The 22,506-nt window shown below is 40.1% G+C and overlaps 1 protein-coding gene across 1 annotated transcript; it reads right to left on the bottom strand.

Annotated features, from left to right (window-relative positions):
• Window positions 1-11,497: 11,497 nt before the first annotated feature.
• On the bottom strand, window positions 11,498-16,385 carry LOC124606030 (THAP domain-containing protein 1-like). The gene is made up of 4 exons (XM_047137993.1): window positions 16,313-16,385; window positions 12,438-12,540; window positions 12,030-12,313; window positions 11,498-11,913 (listed from the first exon to the last, which is right to left on the bottom strand). Exons 1-4 carry the CDS (start codon window positions 16,383-16,385, stop codon window positions 11,498-11,500), a joined length of 876 nt encoding a protein of 291 aa, XP_046993949.1.
• Window positions 16,386-22,506: the final 6,121 nt, after the last annotated feature.

Below are 22,506 nucleotides of genomic sequence, written 5' to 3'. Positions count from 1 at the left end.
CTTGCCGAAACTACAGACTACTTTAAAAGTGTGCATATGTAACTCGATGTTCTTCTCATAACAAGATTCTACTTTGTATGTGTTAAACTCAACTAGTACACAAATATTTGCTCAATTGCGGAAATTCTCTAAACCACCTCATAAAACATACAACGCCATTTCATTTCAAAAAATCATGTTAATACCAAACACAAACTTCCTGACGCCACCATCTTACCTCACCAAACGTCAGCTTTCAGTAAGAAATACACTTTTCCTAATCTCGTAATGTATATCTCTAGTTGAGAGATGGCTTTCTGACCGATATGAAATACTTATCATCCGATTTTTCGAAAAATTTTGGGTGAAAAAATTTGATTTCTACACATTGTACGGTCTGATATCTTCACTCGATAAAGAACTGAATTTCTTTTTGATATTCATCATACGTACAGCCAATTCACACTTGCTGTCATTGCACCATCACAGTGTATTCACGCTGTCTGTCACTTGAAGTCAGTTCAAGTCACATTCGCATGAATGTCTTCAACTGGTTCTTTCGACGGAGCTACAATATATATAAGATGAATTTCAACTAATTAAGCTTATCCATTACAGATGTTTTAGATCCAATGACCGTTCATTCAATATAAATACATATAACTGCAACCAATCACTTTTTTGAAATAGTTATTTATTCATTCCATGAATCAGTTTTTGGACCTTTTTGGTGTACCCTTAGATGGTTTTCCAGAAGTTACATAGCTATTTCAAACATAATGCTGGGTGCTGGCCCTGCATCGCTAAGAGTATTGTTTATCTGTAGATTTGGATCCAAAATTTAATTTTGTACTTACTGCAACAGTGTGGGCGACTCTTGTTTTTTGGATCCAAATAGACAGATAAACAATACTCATGGCAGTGCATTAAAATATGTTCCATCTTCTTGTCAGCATTATATTTGAAATAGCTGTATAACTTCTAGAAAACCATCTCAAGGTGAGCCTAAAAGTATTTACAATCTTTTCAACTGTTTTATACGTGAAGTGCACATAACACAACATAGTTGTTTTACAGGTCTATATGTGGATGCTGGAGTGCACATTTGTACGAAAATGACATTTATTATATTCAAATAGTTTGCAGCTTGCAGCGATAGCTCGTATATCAGGGAAGGAAGGCAGACATGCAAAACAATACAGAAAAAGAGTGTGGGTCCGAAAAATGCCATTATGTGGTAAAGATGGGGCGTTTCATACACTATACAAGGGGCTAGAGGAAGAGGAATCTGCATTTTATATTTTTGAGAATGGAAGGGTAAGTTTTTTCACTTGTTTCATCAAATAGCACCCACAATTACTAAAATGAACACAGTGTTATGAGCTGCCATTTTGTGCAATAGTCATATCTCTCTCAATACTTTTCCCTTCAACATGTAAGGGTTTCTTTACATCTTGTATTTGACTTTTAATAGTTCAAGTGCCTTATTTGTACTGCAGTTAGTTAATGTAATCACATAAATATTGACCACAACTGTCAGAACTTTTTTCCTAAGAAATCTTGATGGTACCATGATATCATGTGATGGAACAGGACAGCCAACATGAATGTGCCATTTGAAGTACATTGCAGAATGTTTTAATGGGAGTGGAAGTGAGATGATGAGAAGTGACATGATGTGATGGCTAGTGTGAATTGGCCTTTACTGCAATGCATCAAATTAAGTAAAACATTGCATTTAATTTTAAAGAATTTGCATTGTGTAAACTTTGTTTATGGTTGATTTTAGCTCATAAATTGCAGTGAATGAAATGTAGATAAGATATCGAAATTTTATTTACAGTTGAGAGCAGAATATCTCATTTCGTTCTTGAGTTATTAGGTTGCATCCAAAGGACAGACACACGCGACATGCCCATTCATGTCCTTGTGCATCACAAATCATGTGGTCATAAAAATCGTCATATCACATGAACAATTCAAAATATTGAACTGACATTTTTTTTGCAAATGGTAGCTCCTAATGAGGCACATATGTCTTATGATAAATACTCGAAACTTTTTTATTCACTGTGATATGTAAGTTACTCGTCAATAGCAGTGAGAGGACGGCATCTGAGGTCGAATTCAGACCTCCATAGAGCCATAACAGAATCCAAGCGTCATGCATAGACACGTCCACAATACCTGCGAATGGAGTAGCAGGATGTGTATACATGTCCATAGCAGTGAATGGCTGCTAATCTAGAGCACGTGACCTTCAGTGCAGTGAAGGAGCAGAAAAAGTATTGAATGGAGCACGAGGTTACTCATGTACTTTACATAGTAGAATAGAGGCATATAGGCTACTAATATTTCTAGATGGCAAGTGACACCAGAAAGGAATTTCTTAAAGAATTAGCGAAAGTTATGACTCTAGTTGATTACACATGAACACCCAATCACTTAAGGCAGGTGTCAGTGTTTAGATAAAAGTAAAGTGTGCGATTTATTCCTAAATATTCTTATTTATGTTTAAATTGCATATGACTCGAAGCACTAGTCTATTTCAGATCAAAGCGTAAATCACTTGAGAGAGAATTACATGGCGCCAAGAGGGGAAATGAACGTTCTGATTTTGCTTTTTCCAGTGAAATGACTAGAGTGGTTAGTCTCTAGGGTCAGAGACTGTCAGTTTTAATCGTAACGGTGTAAATTTGATGCTATGATCTATGGGAGAGCAGTAGACAAACTAGAACAAGGGGATGAAGGCCAGGGAAATCTCGTTGTGGACAAATACTTAATCTGATCCAAGTACTTAGAAATCGGCTATGAGGGAGGACTTTCGACAGGAGCTGCTTCATCGACTTAATTGCAGCACGTGACACAGTTAACCACAAAGGTAACTTACCAAATTGTATGAATTAGCAAAAGACTTTAGACTCATTTCCCTGATAAAGGGAATCCTTCAGAACAGGAAAAAAATCAACATAGACATCAAAAAATAGACTACCTCAAAGAAGCGTATTGACCCTCTATTGTACATCTGTAAAATGGAAATATGATAATTTTTCATCTGTGTGGACGACGTTGTTATCACAGCTCAGGGGAAAACATTCAAAGATATAGAAGTAAAACTCTCAATAGCCTTGGAAAACCTCACAAAATATTTTGTGCAGAACAATCTCTAACAGAATGCTAACAAGACCCAAAACTGCAATTTCGGTCTCCACAATAAAACAGTTAGGAGAAATCTTAATATCAGATGGAGGAAGTTATAGAAGTAAAACACTCGAAATCCATGGAAAATATCACAATATATTTTGTGCAAACACAGTCCTCACAAGACCCAAACCTGCAATTACCAGCTCCACAGTAAAACGTTTAGCAGAAATCTTAATATCAGATGATGATAAGATGTAGAAGAAAACCTTTCGGAACCCTTGAGAACCTCACATTATATTTTGCACAGAACAGTCTGAAACAGAATATTAACAATACGCAGGTCTGGAGTTTTCATCTCTGAAATAAATAGGCCACGAGAACATTTAACACCAGATGGGAGGAAGTGCCCACCAGAGCATGAACCCCATCCCAAATATCTGGGGTTGGACTGGACGGTACCCTTTCTTTCAAATAATTGCAGTAAATTAAAAGGGGAGGTTAGCTCAAAAAGCTATCTACTGAGGGGTAACAGGCACATCACGGCGAGCACATCCAGAGGTAATAAAGATCGCCGCAGTGGCTCTACCTTTCACAGGAGGAGAGTATGCAGCATTGGTGTAGGAAGCATCAGCTCACTCAAAGCAAGCAGATGTTGCTTTTAATGAGGCAATAAGAATTGTTACTGAATACTTGAGACTTACACCTTTTACTACTGTTTACCCTTTTGCAGATATTGCACCCTCCTAAATTACAGGAGTAGTCGATGCAGAAAATGAGAGGAAGATGCAAACCGAAGATTCAACACTTATGTTATATAACCACACTGTTTTCACGCCACTCCTGAGGTCGAGAAAGAATTTCCTGGAGATAGCCCATAACAATTGCGCTCGATACCAGACACCTAAATCTATGGCAGGAGACATAAGTAGATCCTACTTATGAACTAAAAAAAAGCACTTCCTAAACCACACCCTCATATGCCCCACTTGAAGAACGTCTAAGTTCAGGTACCTGTAAATGCCAAAACACAATACGAAAGTGGAGCTATGTATCGGTCGTCTCATATGAATGTAGGAAAATACACACGTCACCTACTCCTCTGCACATTTTTGGACAAAGCAGTGAAAGCTTCATCCAAACCTTAGTTTTACCAAAGGACAACGCTGTGAAAGCTCCTGAATATTGAAGATTTACTGCACAGTGGACACATAAAATAAGTAGTGTACATTTCTTTACTGCGCTGCTGTAGAAACAGCCGCTCAACCAGATGTGTCAGAACAGCTAGCACATGAGTATATTGCTTTCACAGTGTCTATGGAGGAATCTCCAAAATTTACTGTCACAACAAGAAACAGAAGGATAAAGTGGCCAGGACGAGTGGATACGATTGGACGTGAATGTATGCTTATAACCACACCCTGTGACTTGCACAACACCTTTACGCCCGCCACATGACCTACACTGATTCCTTGGCTCACATTTACACAGTCTTCATGGCTGACAGAGTTGTTGGCAGATGTCAGTCTAGTCGAGGCCCTAGCTGGCCACCAAAGTCACCTAATCTGTCGGTATGCATTTACTTTGTGTGGGGAGCCTTCAAGTCTGAGGTGCATCCCAAAAAGCCTCTGTTATGTCTCCTATGCTCGTCGTCAAATATGTGGAGTCTTTGAGTCCTACATACGCAGTTCACTAGATAACATTCAAACAAATCATATTAATGAGATTCATTACAAAAAGAAAAGATATAATTCTTAACTTTGTCAATTACACAGATGTGTCACATGCAATGGGTGACAATTCTAAGTCTGTGTTACATAGATAATACAAGTAAAGTAACGAGCTTTGACACTTCTATCCAAGTTGCTAGTCTTGACAATGCTATCCAACTGGGGCATCGCCAGTCGGTCGCAGCACTTATGTCCTCTTCACATAGGGGTCCCTGCCGTCGCGTTGTCATCCTGGAGAGGGATTGGTTGGCATGCTATTGGCTGACTTCTTCTTACAGCCATCTCTTCTCTATCGTTCCCCTCTGGCGTGGCGGCACTTGACTTTACACTGCAACACCCTCATAGCCTTCCAGAACTGCAACATAACATTTTGGATGAGAACGAAGCAATTCAGTCCAACTTTGATCCACCTTCTGCAACATGCTGACTAGGGCCCAAATAGTGCAAAGAAATGAATGGTGGTCACTTTCAACATCTGCTATATTTCCTTTCCTCTGCTGTGTGTCTTTGTACCCTGACACAGTTCTCTAGGCCACTTTTATTTGCGCCACCCTGTATAAAGAGTGAGTGCTGCTTATAATTGAACTTTACGCAGATAGACGCATTTAAATTGTTTTTTGTGATTATTAAAGTGTAATGGTTGTCTTAATGGTTACGTTCTATACCTACTATAGTTCCAGTAACATAGTGTGTTTACACATGTTGATATTACATTGATTTGTCATATATGCTTGGTCATTCAGTCAAATGCTTGGTAATTCAATCACATTTTGGAGGAAAGTCCTTGTATCTGTTACAAACACAATATACTGGTGCTTTAGCCACCTTTGTCCAGGTATATGGACAAATCAGTTGGAGGTCCAAAAGGATCAGCAAAAATGGTTAGACTTCTGCTTTTATCCAACACACGCAAGTTAAATTGCTGTACAGCACAAGCAGTGTGGATATTCTTAGAGTTAAGTATCATCTTTACTATTTATTGCACTGCTGTTCCATGAAATGTGAAACTAACTGACTGGAATATGTATTTAATTTACTCATGTGCCAAAGATCTACGAAGGCACTACCTTCAGACTCTTCTGCTCTCTAGTCCCACTGGCTCATGAAAAGGAGTTAACAATACTTTTTCATTTATTGCCAGGATTACCGAACTTTTTTCAGTTTTACTTCATTACAGCTAAAGTTATCATTAGATGCACTCACTGGCATGAATTCAGTGGTGGATGAAATGCAGAATTCCAATTTATTATTAGTCAGTCTATGAAAACAGCAGAGCTTATATTATGCCACTCTAGTTTTAGCTTAAGGGTACTGCTAGTAGTTGCTAGATGTATTCTAATCTCTGCCTTCCTCTGCAATTTTTACCTTCTACAGCACCCTCTAGTACCACGGACGTTATTCCCCAATATCTTAACAGACATCTTCACGTCAGTGTTTTCCTGATATTCCTTTCCTCACTAATGTAAGTCTGCAGAGAACTTCCTCATTCCTTACCTTATCAGTCCACCAATTTTTTAACATTCCACTCTAGCATCACATCCCAAATTCTGCAATTCTCTTCTTTTCCAGATTTCCCACAATCCGTGTTTCACTTCCATACAATTCTGTTTTCCAAATAGAGATTTCCAGAAATTTCTTCCTCAGTTTAAGGTCTATCTTTGACACTAGCAGACTTCACTTGGCCAGGAATGCCCTTTTTTCGAGTGCTAGTCTTCTTTTTACATCCTCCTCGCTTGTCTGTCATGGGTCATTTTGCTGCCTAGGTAGCAGAATTCCTTAACTTCACCTTCCAACCCTGATGTTAAGTTTCTAATTGTTCTCATTACTGATACTTCTCATTACGTTTGTCTTTCTTCGATTTTTCTCTCGATCCATATTCTGTACTCAGTAGACTGTTCATTCAGTTCTGCAGATCCTGTTATTCTTCTTCATTTTCACAGAGGATAGTAATGTCACCAGCGAATCTTAGCATTGATATTTTTTCACCTTGAATTTTAATTAAACTCTTGAATCTTTCATTTATTTCCGTCATTGCTTCTTCGATGTATAGAACGTACAGAGGGGCGAAAGTGAACATCTCAGTCTTACATCCTGTTTAATCCAAGCACTTCACTCTTGGTATTCCACTCTTGCTGTTCCCTCTTTGTTCTTGTACATATTGTATATTACCTGTCTTTTCTTATAACTTACCCCAATTTTTCTCAGAATTTCGAACATCTTGCAACATTTGACGCTGTCAAACGCTTTTCCAGGTCAACAAATCCTATGAATGTGCCTTGATTTTTCTTTAGTCTTCCTTCCTTTATCAACCTCAATGTCAGAATTGCCTCTCTGGTGCCTCTAACTTTCCTAAAGCTGAACGAATCGTCATCTAACACATCCTCAATTTACTTTTTGATTCTTCTGTATATTATTCTTTATGTTATGGTCTCTTAATTTAAATGAAAGTTGAAAAAGTGTATTCTTTCTCATTAGCTCTGTATTAAAAAATGTAAAACGCAAATTCCAAGCAGTCCATTGTTTACTAATAACAATTTATGACCAATTTGCCATGACAATTTAAGAATAATTTTCATAAATAGTTTTCCAGTACCATATTGCAAAAAATAAAATATAAGTGCCACTGTTAACACAAAAGAACACCAGCAACTTTTGTAATGGAACTTTTACTATACTAGGTACACCATGTTCTAATAACATACCATTGCAGTGTTTTTGCTACCCAGTTATTGTGAAAGCTGCATTCATTTGTGCATTGCACAGTCATATTGATAGAAATCAGGCAATAACATATAAGTTCTGAAATCATCCAGTTAGTAGGTATTACGTATCTGGAATTGTGATATATGGACAAGCTAAACAGCATGAATAAGACTAGAGCTGTACTTCATGATCTTCTTGGCGAAAATCGTAATTACATGTGACTCTGTTAGTAAAAAAGAGTTCTTCCTATTATATGTTATAAGTGTGACACCAATGCAGTGATAAATTGACTCTACTGTTTGACAGGTTAACAGAAGAATTCAAAAGAGACAGGCAGGGGCAAAAGCAGCTGCTGGAGAGTATGCATTTGAGGCATTCAAAACAGAATGAGTGGTCTTCTGTCTATCTGTAGAAGAAACAACCTGTCTCATATTACGCATTACCTGCATACCACACACTTCCCCTACCTGGCTTTTTCCCACCACCATCCCCGTGCCTGTCAACGTCAACTACCCAGCTAGAGACAACTGCTACACATTTAGATCGTAATATGGAACAAGGCAAAGTACAGAAATTCTTGAAAACACTTGTTTTTACTTGTAGCTGTCTCCCCAACAAACAGCAAAAACACAACAAATTACCCTGTCAACACGGCGCAAGAAACCTGTTGGCATTTGTAGGTAGTAGGAAGGGGGCATGATAATTACGACCATAAGTTATCACTCGCACTCTCGTCGTTTGCTATGAATACATTTATTCTCGCAGCATATACACAATGTATGAAGCATAGAGCACATACTACAAGAACTGATCTGGCAAAGATACAGTTGTTCTTGCTGTGGTGGGGCAGCGATATTACGGGGGGTAGAGCCAATGGTTCTATGTCCCCTCACGTTCAAAACAGTTTCCAGTCATCTTCAAATGGATAGATGCAGGTCCTGTATTGTTGTCAAGGGAATCTGACACCATTCTTCCTGCCAAATAGTAGCAAGTTCCGGTAACGACGATGGAAGTGGTTAGTTATCACGCCCCCTTCTGGCAAAAGTAGACTACAAGGGCTCAATAATATTGAGATCTGGTAGCCATGTGAGATGCGCCAATTCGTCATTGTGCTCACAAAACCAATCATGGACGATGCAGCTGTGTGAATAGGGAACTGTCGTCTAGGAACAAAGCATAATCATTGGGAAACAGACATTGTATCAAGGAGTGGACCTAATCAGCCAAAATGGTCACATAACCCTTGGCAGTAATGGACCTTGCAGATAATCATGGCACCCATGGAATATCATGATCTGGCTCCAAAAATCAACACCAGCCCCCTACCATGTTTCAGTCTTGGAACATAAATTTAACGAAAAGTTGTAAACTGTGTGAAACAAAACTCTTCAGACCAAATGAGTTTCTTCCACTGCCCCATTGTCCAGGTTTCATGACTTTAAACCACATTTTCCTGTTATGGGAAATTGCATCACTGATTAACGATTTTTGAATTGCAGCTTACTGTGCAATTCCCTGCTTATGGAGCTCCTTTTGTGTTATTTTGGTGCTGCCAGGGTTTTAGAATGTGACATAAAGTTTTACAAGGACTTTTCCAGCTGACATCCCCTTATTTTTCATCACAATCCTCTTCAATGACTGTCTCTCATGATCACTCAACACACTCTTTCATCCATGTTGCGGCTTTGCAGATGTCGTTTTTCTGCTTTCCTTATATGTGGTATTAATCTTTGATGCATACCTTTCGAAATACTAAAAACATGGCTATCTTGGTTACCGAAGCATCCATCATGTGAACCTCAACAATCTGCCCAATCTCGAATTCACGTAGCTCTAAGGTAAAACATTCGCAACTACACAGAAAATTGTTCTGACCACGACTAACACTTGCAATGTACTGAGGACATTGCACAAGTGCCGTTCATTGTCAAATAACTCACAACAGCACGTCCTACAGGCTTGGCCACCATCTGCATTTATGTTCAAGTATGCATTTCTTACAGTGACTCCAATTGTTATCCAACTCCTGTATGTATCCACTGATTGGTCAACTATCCTAGTTTGAAGTTCCCACTTGATATCTTTCACAGCTGCCTCTTCGCCTAGTTTACTGTAGTTTTCTGAACGTGTAAAATTTTCTACTTGTTTTATTTGACTTGCGTGATTTCGTGACTACTGTCATCAAGCCAAATCTCATGGCGATTGCTGCTACTCGTTTCAAAGTGGACAAACACAAAGAGGTCAGCTCTGTTTGTTGCCATTAGTTTATGTGGACATCAGAGAGAACCCAACATTTATTTCCACATATAACCTTGCGAATGTTTTTGGTATTTCGAAAGGTATGCATCAAAAATTAATACCACATATAAGGAAAGCAGAAAAACGACATCTGCAAAGCCGCAACATGGATGAAAGAGTGTGTTTGAGTGATCATGAGAGAAAGTCATTCAAGAGGATTGTGATGAAAAATAAGGGAATGGCAGCTGGAAAAGTCCTTGTAAAACTTTATGTCACATTCTAAAATGCACAGAACACCCTAAAAGTATCAGGACCTAAGAGTCACGGCGATGAGAAGCATGGAATAATCGGTAATTTCCAAGAATGATTGCCTATCGAACGTGCGATCAGAAGTCGATCATGCGATCCCGGTGGCGGGCGTTGTGATCAATTATTTGTGATCGTCATTTTTATCTGTTTTCCGTCGTTCCCTTACTTGCTCTAAATTAAATACCTCCGCGAATTATTTGTGAGTTGGTAGGGAAACTCAGACGATTTATGTCGTTAGTGAGTGGGATGTCTGGTGTTCTTGACGTTTCTTCGGCGAATCCTCTCTCATGGAAGAATCTAGTTCCACGTTTATCCAGCGTAGAAAATTGTTCGACTTTTTGTCGCAAATATGGAGTACTACTGGAGGAGGAAAGAAGGGACTGTGTACACTGTGGTGGTGCGAAGTGTGTAAAACTTCGTAAGAACAGTTTCGATGCTGAAATACCGTTACAATTTCATTGTGGACAGTGCAGAAAACGAACGAGTGTCAGGAAGAATACTTGGTTCGACTCTTCCAAATTATCCATCCAGACCACCGTAATGGACTTTCACATGACAACACCGACGACAAGTGAGGTAAGTCGTCTACTTTGTAATTACAAGTATTTTGGTAACGCTCTTCTTCTGTCGTTGCTGTAGTGATCAACGTAAACATACTCATAACACCCGCCACCGGGGTCGCATGATCGATTTACGATCGCACGTTCAATATGTATCGTTTGGACCCAGCGACTTCGATAGGCATTCATTCTTGGAAATCACCGAATAATCTATAGCTTCAAGTCAAAGAGTAACTAAGATAATACGTCGGAATTGCAGTTACGTGGAATGTTTATACATCACTGGGGTCTAGTTAAGCAGGGGATCAACGAGTTAAAATTTCATAGAGTGGCTATAGGTCCGCCATGTTTGAAGCAAATTGAAGTTCTGGCCGCCATGTTTTCTTTAGTCAAGGCATTCGTCTGCTGTGTCCCGCCCCCTTGTAACTGCGTTTGACTTACTTGAAATAGCCCATACTAGCTTTATTTTTTCTAAAACAAGCAATAGACAGCAGTGATTTCAGTGTACACTGACAGCAAAAAGGGATGTTTTTGTCGAAATATGGCTAAACTTTTCGATGTAGGTAACACTACAAGACAACTCAAATAAGTCTGTCCATCCACTATAGCGTTACTTGTTGCCCATAAATTAATGCAATTAGAGCAGTTACCACCAGAATATTACGGTGAAACTTCTAAACATGCTGTGGTTAACTATTAGAAACAGTATCGGGCGCAGAAATGCGATATTTTTGTCGCTATTTCAAAGTAAACAGTCAAAGCCTCAAAAACCAGTACACTGTGAACGAGAATTTATTTGAAATATGTGTTACAAGTAGTTAACACAAGCATAGTAATTCAATAACAAAGTCGAAGCGTTCTTGGGTGGGGTAATTTCACAAATTTTCGTAAGTAGCTGTACGCCTTGGCAGAATAAAAGTGTAGGGTCAGGGCAAATTTCCTTATCTGCTGAGAATAATGGCATACTTTAGCACTGCACTGAAGTTCCAACAGCTCCTTCAACAAACCAACTACATGTTCACTGTTTAACATATCAGAAACTGAACTACATAGCCTCCTTCTCAAACCAGCAACTAAAGTCTGTAACTGCACTATTCTTCTTTTGTGTCGTAAACTAAGTTGCTTCATTTGCTTTATCCGCTTCTTTAGTCGCACATTCTCTGCTTGTACTTTGTTATATTGTGTTTTCAACTTCTTAGGGCTTGGTAGACAGTAATTGTGGTTAGCAGAAACAGATGTGGGTCCGACAGGCACTGAAAGAATGTAGTTACATCATAAGTTTATAACAGAGTTACACCATAAGATTATAATAGAAAGTATGTAATTCAAAGTAATAAGAACATGGAGTAAAATTAAATTATTGACTTACTTTGTGCTGATGATGTCACTGTAATAGCACTATCTTGCAAATTGTCGAAAGATCGCTTTCTGGGTTGTGGTCGTAATACTTTATCTTGCTTTTGTAAATGTGGTGGAAAGTTAAAGATAGTAGGTACTGGTTTTGACAAAAGGCGTCTATGGACATTTGTGTGGTACATATATTTCTCTTCAAAATGAGCTGAACAGAGGTAACTGGCTGTAGTAGGAAACCAGTTTTCTCGCTTCATATTTATAAGCCATCTTTTTGTAATTTCCTTATCTTTTAAAGGAAATCTGTAATCAACGATAAATAAATTACTGCCTGCATTTGTCTTAAGCATAATTACAGTTCCAATGCAAATGACTCTTTAATAAACATTAAAAAACGTGTGTCGTATTTCGGTACTAATATACTTACTTATAATATGAAATATTTGTTGTTTTATCGCTGCGATTTGTGCAGTTGAACGCTGAACACACTGCAGGCATGTTGACTTTATATTTTGTAACAAAAAAGTCAACTAGAAAAGTTAAATATTGCAGTAATATCACAACAGCTTACAACTTCAAACACAAACAACAGTAACGCTTTCCTAATGTTTTGACTAAGGAGAACATGGCGGCCGAGTTAGCGTTGGTTGCCGCTAGGAGCGCTGTAACTAGTATCTCAGCCACTCTATGAAATTTTAACTCGTTGCAGGGCATACAACCCGTCGGCTTTGAGCAATGACGTCATAATTGGCCAGAGAGCATTTATTACAAAGATGAAAGAGCTGAGAAGAATGTTCAGAAACAAAGGAATAGAAGAGAGAAAAACTGTACTTCACATATATAAGGGCCAGTAGTATTTTCATGTTAACGATATCGCGTGTGTGTATCTTAGTATTTCTCCGTAAAATACAATGGAAAGACATGTATCACGTTACATGTATGTCAGTTGTATCTCGAAACTCTTTTCGAACTGTATTGCTTAAGTGCAGTACGGGATACAAGTTCAGCGTACGTCGATTTCTTAGTTTCAACTAGCATTGCTGTCCTGTCGTTCACTTGAACTATGTATCCCCTGCTTCACTAAACCCTAAATGAAACACCGGATACAAATTAAAAGCTCATTCGAAGTGTGTTGCTTAAGTACAGTACGGAAAACTAGTTTGTCGTAAGTCGATTTCTTCGTTTTCACTAGCATTACTGTCCTGTTCTTCACTTGAACGATGTATCCTCCGCTTCAGTAAACCCTAAGTGGAACACGGGATACTAATTGTAGGTGTTGTTTATTTCGTCTCAGCTGTTACTAACAGTCATTTCTTACGTACATATCAGCACTACTGATGACAGAAGGACCTACGTATGTCATGTATGTATACCAGACTTCCGTTGACCTCTATATATACACACTGGTAACGAGAAGTTGGAAATAGACGTACGTTACATTTGCAACTTGTACCTCAATTGAACTACACGGAGACAAGAAGACGATACGTATACAATTTGTATCCCGTACTTCACTATGGGGTACAGTTTTCTTGTTGCCTTGGACGCTAATAGTATCCCATTCGTTACTTGAGCTATATAGCTGTACGCAACATTGGTATCTTGCTCGCCAATTGATATATATAGTGTCAGTATAAATGGACGGTAATAGTATCCCATTCGTTACTTCAGCTACATAGCTGTACGCAACATTTGTATCTTGCTCGCCAGTTAACATATATAGTGTCAGTGTAAAGGCGAAGTGAAGGACGGGATACAAATTTTAGTTGTGTCGTCAGTGTAAAGGCGAAGTGAAGGACGGGATACAAATTTTAGTTGTGTCGGGGGTTTCGCCTGTAATATAGCAAGTACACATTCGAAAATGTCGTACTGATACTATTGCTAGGAAACGAGAGATCGACAGCTGAGAAATTTCTGTTACGTACTTCGCAACACGAATATACACATTTTGGTGGAATAAAACAGTGAAATATGTCAATACAGTGAAAGAAGCAAATGGAAAAGTGAACTTCCCACACGGAATATCGAGGAATAACCGAAGCTCGCCTAGACCGACAGTAACGAAAATTAAATAGCTACAAACAGACAAATCCATTCCTATAAACGAAAATAAGACGCTAAAAATTGTTCTTCTTCCTCTTCTTCTTCTGCTTTTACGGCCTCATTGGAGCACTTCAGTCTATCATTTCTGGTCCTCTTCTTTGGTATTTTCCCCTTCCGAGTGGCCCAGTATCTCTTCATTCGTTCCGATACTTTTCATCGTTCCTTATCTGTAAATACCCTTTTCATTGTATGTCATTTGTCAATTTTTGGTTTAAATCTTATTTCTGTGTCCCTCAACTTCTTTAAATTTGGTGTTTTGTTCTGCAAATCATCCAGAGTTATTTCCAGTTCTTCCATATCCTCTCTTATTTCCTTAAGCCATCCTCCTTGTTGTTTCAAATTCCAGAGTTTCTCAGTAATTTTCCTTGATAATCTGGTTTCTGGTGTCCTCAGAATGTGACCACAAAAAGAGATCCTTTTCTTTCGTATAGTATCAGTGATGGGCTCCAGTTCTCTGTATACCACTTCATTTGGAACTATCCGCCATTGCCCAGCTTTTTGATATTTCTTATTTATGCATGTTATAGCAATTCTTCTCTCTACTTTTAAAATTTTGTCAATTCTGTTTTTCTGGGTGACTTTAAAAAGAGTTTCACTTCCGTATGTAACCTCTGGTTGAACCACCGTCTTGTAATGTTTTAATTGATAGACATTTTTTATTGTACGTAGACCATGTTAGTTTTTGAGCTTTTATCATTTTATTAGTTCTTGCTCGCCATGCAGGTTTCTCGTCCAATTTATGTGTTATAATTTCACCCAGGTATTTAAATTGTTTCACTATTATAATTTCCCTATTGTTCACTGTGATGTGATCTATTACAAGTGGATCCGTTACCATTATTTCAGTCTTTTCAAATGATATCTGGAGTCCTAATTTTTGTGCTATATTTTGTAAGCTTGTTATTTGTTTCGTGGCTTCCTGAATATTATTAGCTAGTAATGCTAGGTCATCAGCAAATCCCAAGCAATTTAGGTTTATTTTATCTTTCTTAGTTCCAATTTTAATATTCATAGGATTTTCCTTGTACCATTCTCTCATTACATATTCAAGAGCACAATTGAATAGCAATGGTGATAAACAATCTCCCTGTCTCAACCCTGTTTTAATCGTAAATGGTTCAGATATTTCTCCTCTAAATTTTACTTTGGATTTGGTGTTTGTTAAGGTTAACTGTATCATTTTTATTAATTTAGGATGAAGTCCAAAATTCCTTAATATTTTCATCATTGAAGATCTATGGATGCAATCATACGCCTTTTTGAAATCTACAAAGGTTATGACTAGTTGTTTTTGCCTTCTTTTGTAGACATCCATAACTAACTTCAAGGTGATTATCTGTTCTGGGCAGCTTCTCCAGGATCTAAATCCTCCTTGATATTCTCCCAGTTCCAGTTCTAATTGATCTTTACAGCGGTTGTATAGTATTCTTGACATGATCTTACACGTGCAGTCCAAAAGGGAAATTCCTCTATAGTTGTCTGGATTTGATTTTTCTCCTTTCTTATGTAATGGATGTATTATAGCAGTAGTCCAATTTTCTGGTAATTTCTCTTCATTCTAGATTTTTACTATGCATTGATGTAATGCTATCTTTACTGGTTCTGCTGCATATTTCCAAAGTTCAGCAAACGTTTGATCTTCTCCACTTGCTTTGCAGTTTTTGAGTTCTTTCAAAGCTCTGTAGACCTCATTAATTGTAGGTGGATTTATATTTTCTGCTGGTGTTTTAATTGGGGTCTTTCAGGTGACTGCCCACCGTATCCGAGTGCAGTCTTCCTTGATTATTGCCAAGTGGTGGATTATTCCTTGAAAGATTTCCTTCCATGTTTGATTTTCAAAGGTAGTCAACCTTGTATGGGGCAAGCTCCGAGTTACAACTACGGTTGTTCTACAATAACAAATACTCCAAATTACCTCAATATCATTACGAATAATTATTTTAATGTACAATTATGGCGCTTATCCGGAACACAGAACTGCTTTATTATCTATGCCTCGAAGTCAAGACATTACTATCTATGACTAATGTATGACGTCATTGGTCAAAGCCAACGGGTTGTATCCCCTGCTTCACTAGACCCCATCACTGTACACTCGACGGAACGGGACAGTACATGACTCCCCCTTCCCTACAGCTAACAATATCGTAGATTAAACTTAATGTGTAGTCCAGCACGTGTTGCACTGCGTCCCTGCACCTGTCGTTGTGCTACTGGAGTCGGTAGTTCCAACAGAATGTGAAGCACCAATCTGTGGCGACGTATCCTTCATTGAAGCGTCTGGCGTCTGTCATGTCTCGTGGTGACCGTGGTGTACTGAAAAATTTCCTGGTGCTGTATTCTCATCTTTTGCTTGTGTGGATCTTGCGGTGTTTGCACTGTCCAATGTGTCGAAAAACGCAGGCTTGAGTCCGCCCAGGGAGACAGTGATAGGCAGACCACTGATTCTAATTCGGAATTTGTTGTTGCCTCTGCTAACCACCAAGTATGGTCCATCATATGGTGGCTATAACGGTTTGCATACTGCATCATTACGTAAGAGAATGTCAGCAATTGTCAAGATATGCGAACACAGACGAGTGTCTTCCAAACTGACTTCTGGGCGGCGTTAGTCTAAGCTAGCGTATACGTTGCTGTAATCTGGTGGCGATGTATGACACAGCGATTGCATCATCTGACATGCTATGCAAGAATTCTCCTGGCAGGTGTAACGTTTGCCCATATACTAGTCCTGCTGCCATAGACTTTTGATTGATATCTCAGAGCTGCTTTTAGTTGTCGATGCAGACGCTCGACCATGACGTTTGGTGCAGGATGATAGGCTGTGTAGCATATATGCTTCTTACCTAATACCGTAGTTTATGTCTTGAAAAGATAAGCCTCAAATTGTCGCGCCTGGTCAGTGGTTACTGGCAGTGGTATGCCCAACCGAACGATCCGTCAGCGGAAAACGTTTGCACTATAGTTCCAGTGGGGAAATGCTACATACCTCCAGGTGAACCCGTCCACAACCGTGAGATAATAATTGTAGCCTTCTGAGACTGTGAGTGGGCCATCGATATCGGCGTACCCATGTTGGAAACGTTGATTCGGCGGTAGAAACGCACCTAACGGCGCTCTGACATGCTGGGTGATCTTGTTCCTCTGACACGTTGTGCATCGCTTGACAAATATTTTGCGATTTGCGTGCATCACAGGCCAGACGAAACTTTGCTTGACCAATCTATTGAGTGCTCCATACTCCTGGATGTGCCAGATTGTGTGGTGATGCAATTGCTTGGGTTCGACAATGTTGCGGCACAAATGGATGTGCTTTCACTCCGGACAGGTCACAATATAATTCAGCATTCATTTCAGGCGTCGTGCGCATTGCAACTTCAGTCCTCCCGGTTGTCTCAATAAATCGCGCAACTCCTCACCATGCTGTTGCGCCTGTGCGAGAGCATCAAAATCAATAACAATTGCTACAGCTTCAACATGTGAACATGCGTCTGCTGTTACGTCCACAACCTCCACACGTTAGAGAGCGTCCGCTGGCATGTTCAAGTTCTCTTGTACATAGACAGTGCAGGTAGTGAATTGGCGAATGTAATCTAGATGGCATAGATGCCTCGGTGATGTTTTTCTGGTTTTACAGTAAAAGCGTAAGTTAACGGCTTGTGATCCGTATAGATAGTAAACTGTCGGCCTTCTAATGAACACCTGAACTTCTTGATTGTGACGTAAGCGGCATATAGTTCGCGATCGTAGGTTGCTCAACGTTGCTGTGAAGGTGACAATTTATGACTGAAGAATGCAATGGGCTGCCAACAATGCTCGACCCCCTGTTGCAGCACAGCTTCAATGGCGGTAGACGAGGCATCAACATAAGCACAATTGGAGCATGTGCCACTGGGTGAGCCAAACGTGCAGCCTCTGCAATTGCTGCTATCACAGCTTCAATAGCGACGTCCGCCTCGCTTGTCCAATGCACCCTGTCGTTTGGCTTTGGTGCGCCCTTAAGAAGTTAGTTCAGGGAAGCAGTTATCAATGCGTGATTGTGTATGAATCTCTGATAAAAATTCACGACATTTAAAAAACGACGTAGCTCTCTTACTGTAAAGGGGCGAGGGTACTTGCTTATGGCTTCTACCTTACGCTGTGGTATTTGAATACCATTCGCATCTACTGTGTAACCAAGAAATTGTACCTCCCTAACTCCTGAAGTACATTTTGAAAGATTAATTACCAAGCCTTGCGAGCGTAAGCGATAAAACACCAGAGACAGACGCTGCAAATATTCTTCTTCTGACGCAGACATGACCAATATGTCGTCTATGTAGACATAACAGAAGTGCAAGTCCCTAGAAATCTCATCCGTGAAATGTTGGAACGTCTGTGCTGCGTTGCACGGACCGAAGGGCATCCTAGTAAACTTGAAAGCTGTTTTGCGTATAGCTTTCGTAGCAACAGAAATCTGATAGCACGCCTGGACTACATCAATGGTGGATAATGTAGTCATACCAGCCACGTCGGAAAAAAAGTCTTCTATTTGTGGTACTGGGTACGGACTCAGGATGGTCCTCGGTACTGGGTACGGATCCAGAATGGTCCTCACACTGAGCTGACAGTAAGCATCACATGGAAGCCATTCGTTCTTTACTTAGGTGCCACGCGGATTTGGGCTGCCTAGTTGTTACTCGAAACTCTGCAAATGTCCTGTGACGGCATGCTGCGGAATTCTTACTTCACAACTTTCAACTTCTCTGGCGTCAAATGTTTATGCCGAGCCTGAGTTGGTGGGCCTAGCGTGGTTAAAATTCGATGCACCGTTGTGTGTTTAACAGGCGGGAGAGCAAGCGAATGCTGCGTGCATTCAGGAAATTCTGTTAGTAGTCGTGTGTACGGCATATTTCCTCGACAGTACACACCCCCATCAGGGTGACGCAAGCGTAACACACGTTTCCTGGAGTATTCAGGCTTGTAGTCGAATCGGTCAGCTGCTGGCGTCGTAGGTCAGGTGTGAAATCATGAAAGGATGAGAAATTGGGTGTAGCGCAATCACGTTGGGGGTCACCAAACGACGTGTATGGTTATTTATAACAGTCGGGTCACTTACAGAGTTCCAGGGTTTCCCCCTCTGACTTCACTTTTAAACAGTTGTCGCCCAAAGTTTACGTCTGGTAGGAAATAAAAAAAGGTCAATACATATGCCACACAGCACGTGTTGTTCCAGTTCGAAAATCTTAAGCAAACTTTTCGTCAAAGTATAAAAAATCCTGCCCTTCTGACATTACAGTTTAAACAACAGATAGAACAAAACATTTATTTCAATCCATAACACGTACAGAACAGCTTACAAGTAACAGTACACAACATAGTGATCAGAATCATGAAACAATCCAGAACTCTCAAGTCAAAGAGTAACTAGGATAACACATCGGAAATGCAGTTACATGGAATGTTAATGTATCACTGTCCACTCGTACTTGCGGGGACAGAATGAGACGCTACAGGTTTAATATAAACTGCCTGACGGAAGTGAAGCACCCAGAAGGGGAGGACGAAACGAAATGAAGCTTTACGGATGGAGAGGGTATGTGAAGTTATTTCAGTGATTAGAAAATCGAATCAGTTTACAAAGAAGTTTGTAGTAGATCCAACTTATCAGTATGATCTTGCAGCCCCTCACACATGGATGCCTGCCTTGATTCAAGCTGGCCCACAACTTTTGAAACCAGTACTTGATATCATGGATACTGGCACCGAGGAGAAGTTGAGATCCAAGCTGGTCCCACATATTCTGTCATGAGAAATCTAGGGCTCTTGCTGGCCACAGGAGTACCTCAGCATCACACAGACAGTTCATAGAGACATATACCATGTGTAAAAGTGCATTGTCCTGTTAAAAAATGGCCCCACGATACTGTTGCATGGCAGGCAGCAAGTGAAGACTAAGATGTCCATGATGTACGGTTATGTTACCGGAGTTCCCTTCATCACTACCAGCCATGACCTGAAGTCACACAAAATGGTTTCCCACACCATAATGCCCAAAGTAACACTGCTGTGTCATTACAAAACGTAGGAATAATTGGACCTCTCCTCAAGACACTGAAATACTCGCTGATGATGGTCATCTAGGGTAGTGCAGAACCAAGATACATCATTGGACACAAATCAATGTCATTCATCAGCAGTCCATGCTTCCTAGTCTTGGCACTGCTCTAAATACAGCTGCTTCTGTTCTGGTGTTAATGGCAGTCTACACATAGGACTGTAATTCTCTAAGTCTGATGGCTGCGAATCTCCAGCAGTAGGTAGGCTGGAGGTGTTCCAGTACAAAGTAGGTCACTGATGACATCCTCAGTGACTTCATAAATGAGTCATCAGATTTCCCCCCCCCCCCCCCCCCCAACCCTTTGACAAAGGCCATTTACTCTATGTGGGATATTAAAAAACTGGCAGGAAATTCAAAAATAGACCAACTGTGCTAGTGGGTTTCCCCACTCCTATGACGTCACTGTGGAAATAGCGCTGTGATTCTAAATATAAACCGGCGGGAAATTCAAAAATCGAATGTGGAAGTAGGTCACTTGTGCTAAATATACCTACAGAAGGAATATGGCCACTGAATTTTCCCCTGATGTCGCTGTTAAGTAGGTAACTTGTACGAAATGTAGAATCCAAGATTGAATCCAACCACAGAGTATAGAATCCAACATGGCTGACTGCGGATATTGACATAATCTCTATGACGAAAGGATCCTAGATGCTATGACAAAGGGAAGTAACCAATCTGCTGATCTATTTAACATGTTTTGCCGCCAGCTATTGTTCACTCTGAGTTGTATGGTTATTTATAACAGTCGGGTCACTTACAGAGTTCCAGGGTTTCCTCCCCTGACTTCACTGTTTAAACAGTTGTCGCACAGAGTTTAAGTCTGGAAGGAAATACAAAATGGTCAGCACATATGCCACACAGCACGTGTTATTTCAATTCGAAAATCTTAAGCCAACTTTTCGTTAAAGTTTAAAAACCTACCCTTCTAACATTACAGTTTAAACAAGTTGGTTCGTATATTACTTTTAAACTGTATTATTGTCACTATCATGCGTACTAACACGTCCTAAGTCCACTAGAGCTACGTTTAAACACACCCCTCTGGTATTAAAGTTTAAACAGTTCCCTTCGCACGACTCTGACACTACAGTTTAAAAAATTTAACTACACCACCAGCAACCTAATGTCATATATTGACGACGTAATGACTTGTATGTTGTTACGCTTAAGGCTATTAGGAGCCATCAAGGGCACTCAGTGGTAGAAAATCAGAGACAAAATGCAGAGAGCAGGCAAAAGTGGTAGCGTTTAGGCTACCGGAGATAAACCGTAACAATAGAGCCGAGCAAATTACAAGCACTCTGCGCAGCTGTCCCGGGTGAGATGTTTCACTTCAGAGCATTAACTGGTAATTCCATCCATCTGCTAGACGCTGCTGTAAGGCGTCATTGTAGAAGATTGCCACGAAAAGGCTCGTTTTAGCAGAGGCAGCAAGTTTGATACTTGCTCCTGAGAACTGCAACTTTAGTGGGTTTACACAGGTTAGAGTGCTACTACAGCAGTCCCCACCCACAGAGGGGCGGAGAGTGGGGCCAAGTGACGTAAAACACTGTTGTCGCTGGCCATAGTAGGAGTGATAGTGACGTTTAGCTTTCAGCTGAACGCTGTTGATACCAAACTTGGAGTTTGTTAATGTAAAATCCGGAAACATCCGTACCTACCGAGAAGGTGTCGGGGAGGAATCTAAATGTGGTTGGTCATAGGTGCCCTGGAGGTGCAGAACGACTCGCCAGATTGGCCAAAGCTTTTTAAGTGCCAGTTAATTGGTGCGCCGATACTAGGAAGGGAGAAATGGTGCGCCGCCACGATTCTTTAAAAAGCCATGTTTTTTATTCAGAGGGAGTTCTTAGTTAGATGGATGGGACGCCGACTCCATGTCACTCTCACTAACTCTCACTAGGGGGGCTGCTCTAAAGTTTGTACTTAACATGCTGCTAGTGTTCGCTACTTCTGTTAGCACCTGCACCTGTGACTTCAGACATTAACTTCTGTTGTGCAATCAACTGCCTCCTTTGTTTTTCTGATGTTTAGATTTAGCCTTCAGTTTCCTTTAATTTACGTCTATGGTCACAAACTTTTGTTAACAGATCACAGGTTTCGGTCTATAATGACCATCATCAGATCTGTTGCATAAAAACAAAGTCCTAATGTACAGGACTTTAATGACCATCATCAGATCTGTTGCATAAAAACAAAGTCCTAATGTACAGGACTTTGTTTTTATGAAACAGATCTGATGATGGTCATTAAAGACCGAAACCGGTAATCTGTTAATAAAAGTTTGTGACCA

Source organism: Schistocerca americana, chromosome 3 (genome assembly GCF_021461395.2).
Source record: "Schistocerca americana isolate TAMUIC-IGC-003095 chromosome 3, iqSchAmer2.1, whole genome shotgun sequence".
Lineage (NCBI taxonomy): Eukaryota > Metazoa > Arthropoda > Insecta > Orthoptera > Acrididae > Schistocerca > Schistocerca americana.
This window is presented reverse-complemented; position numbering and strand designations above follow the sequence as displayed.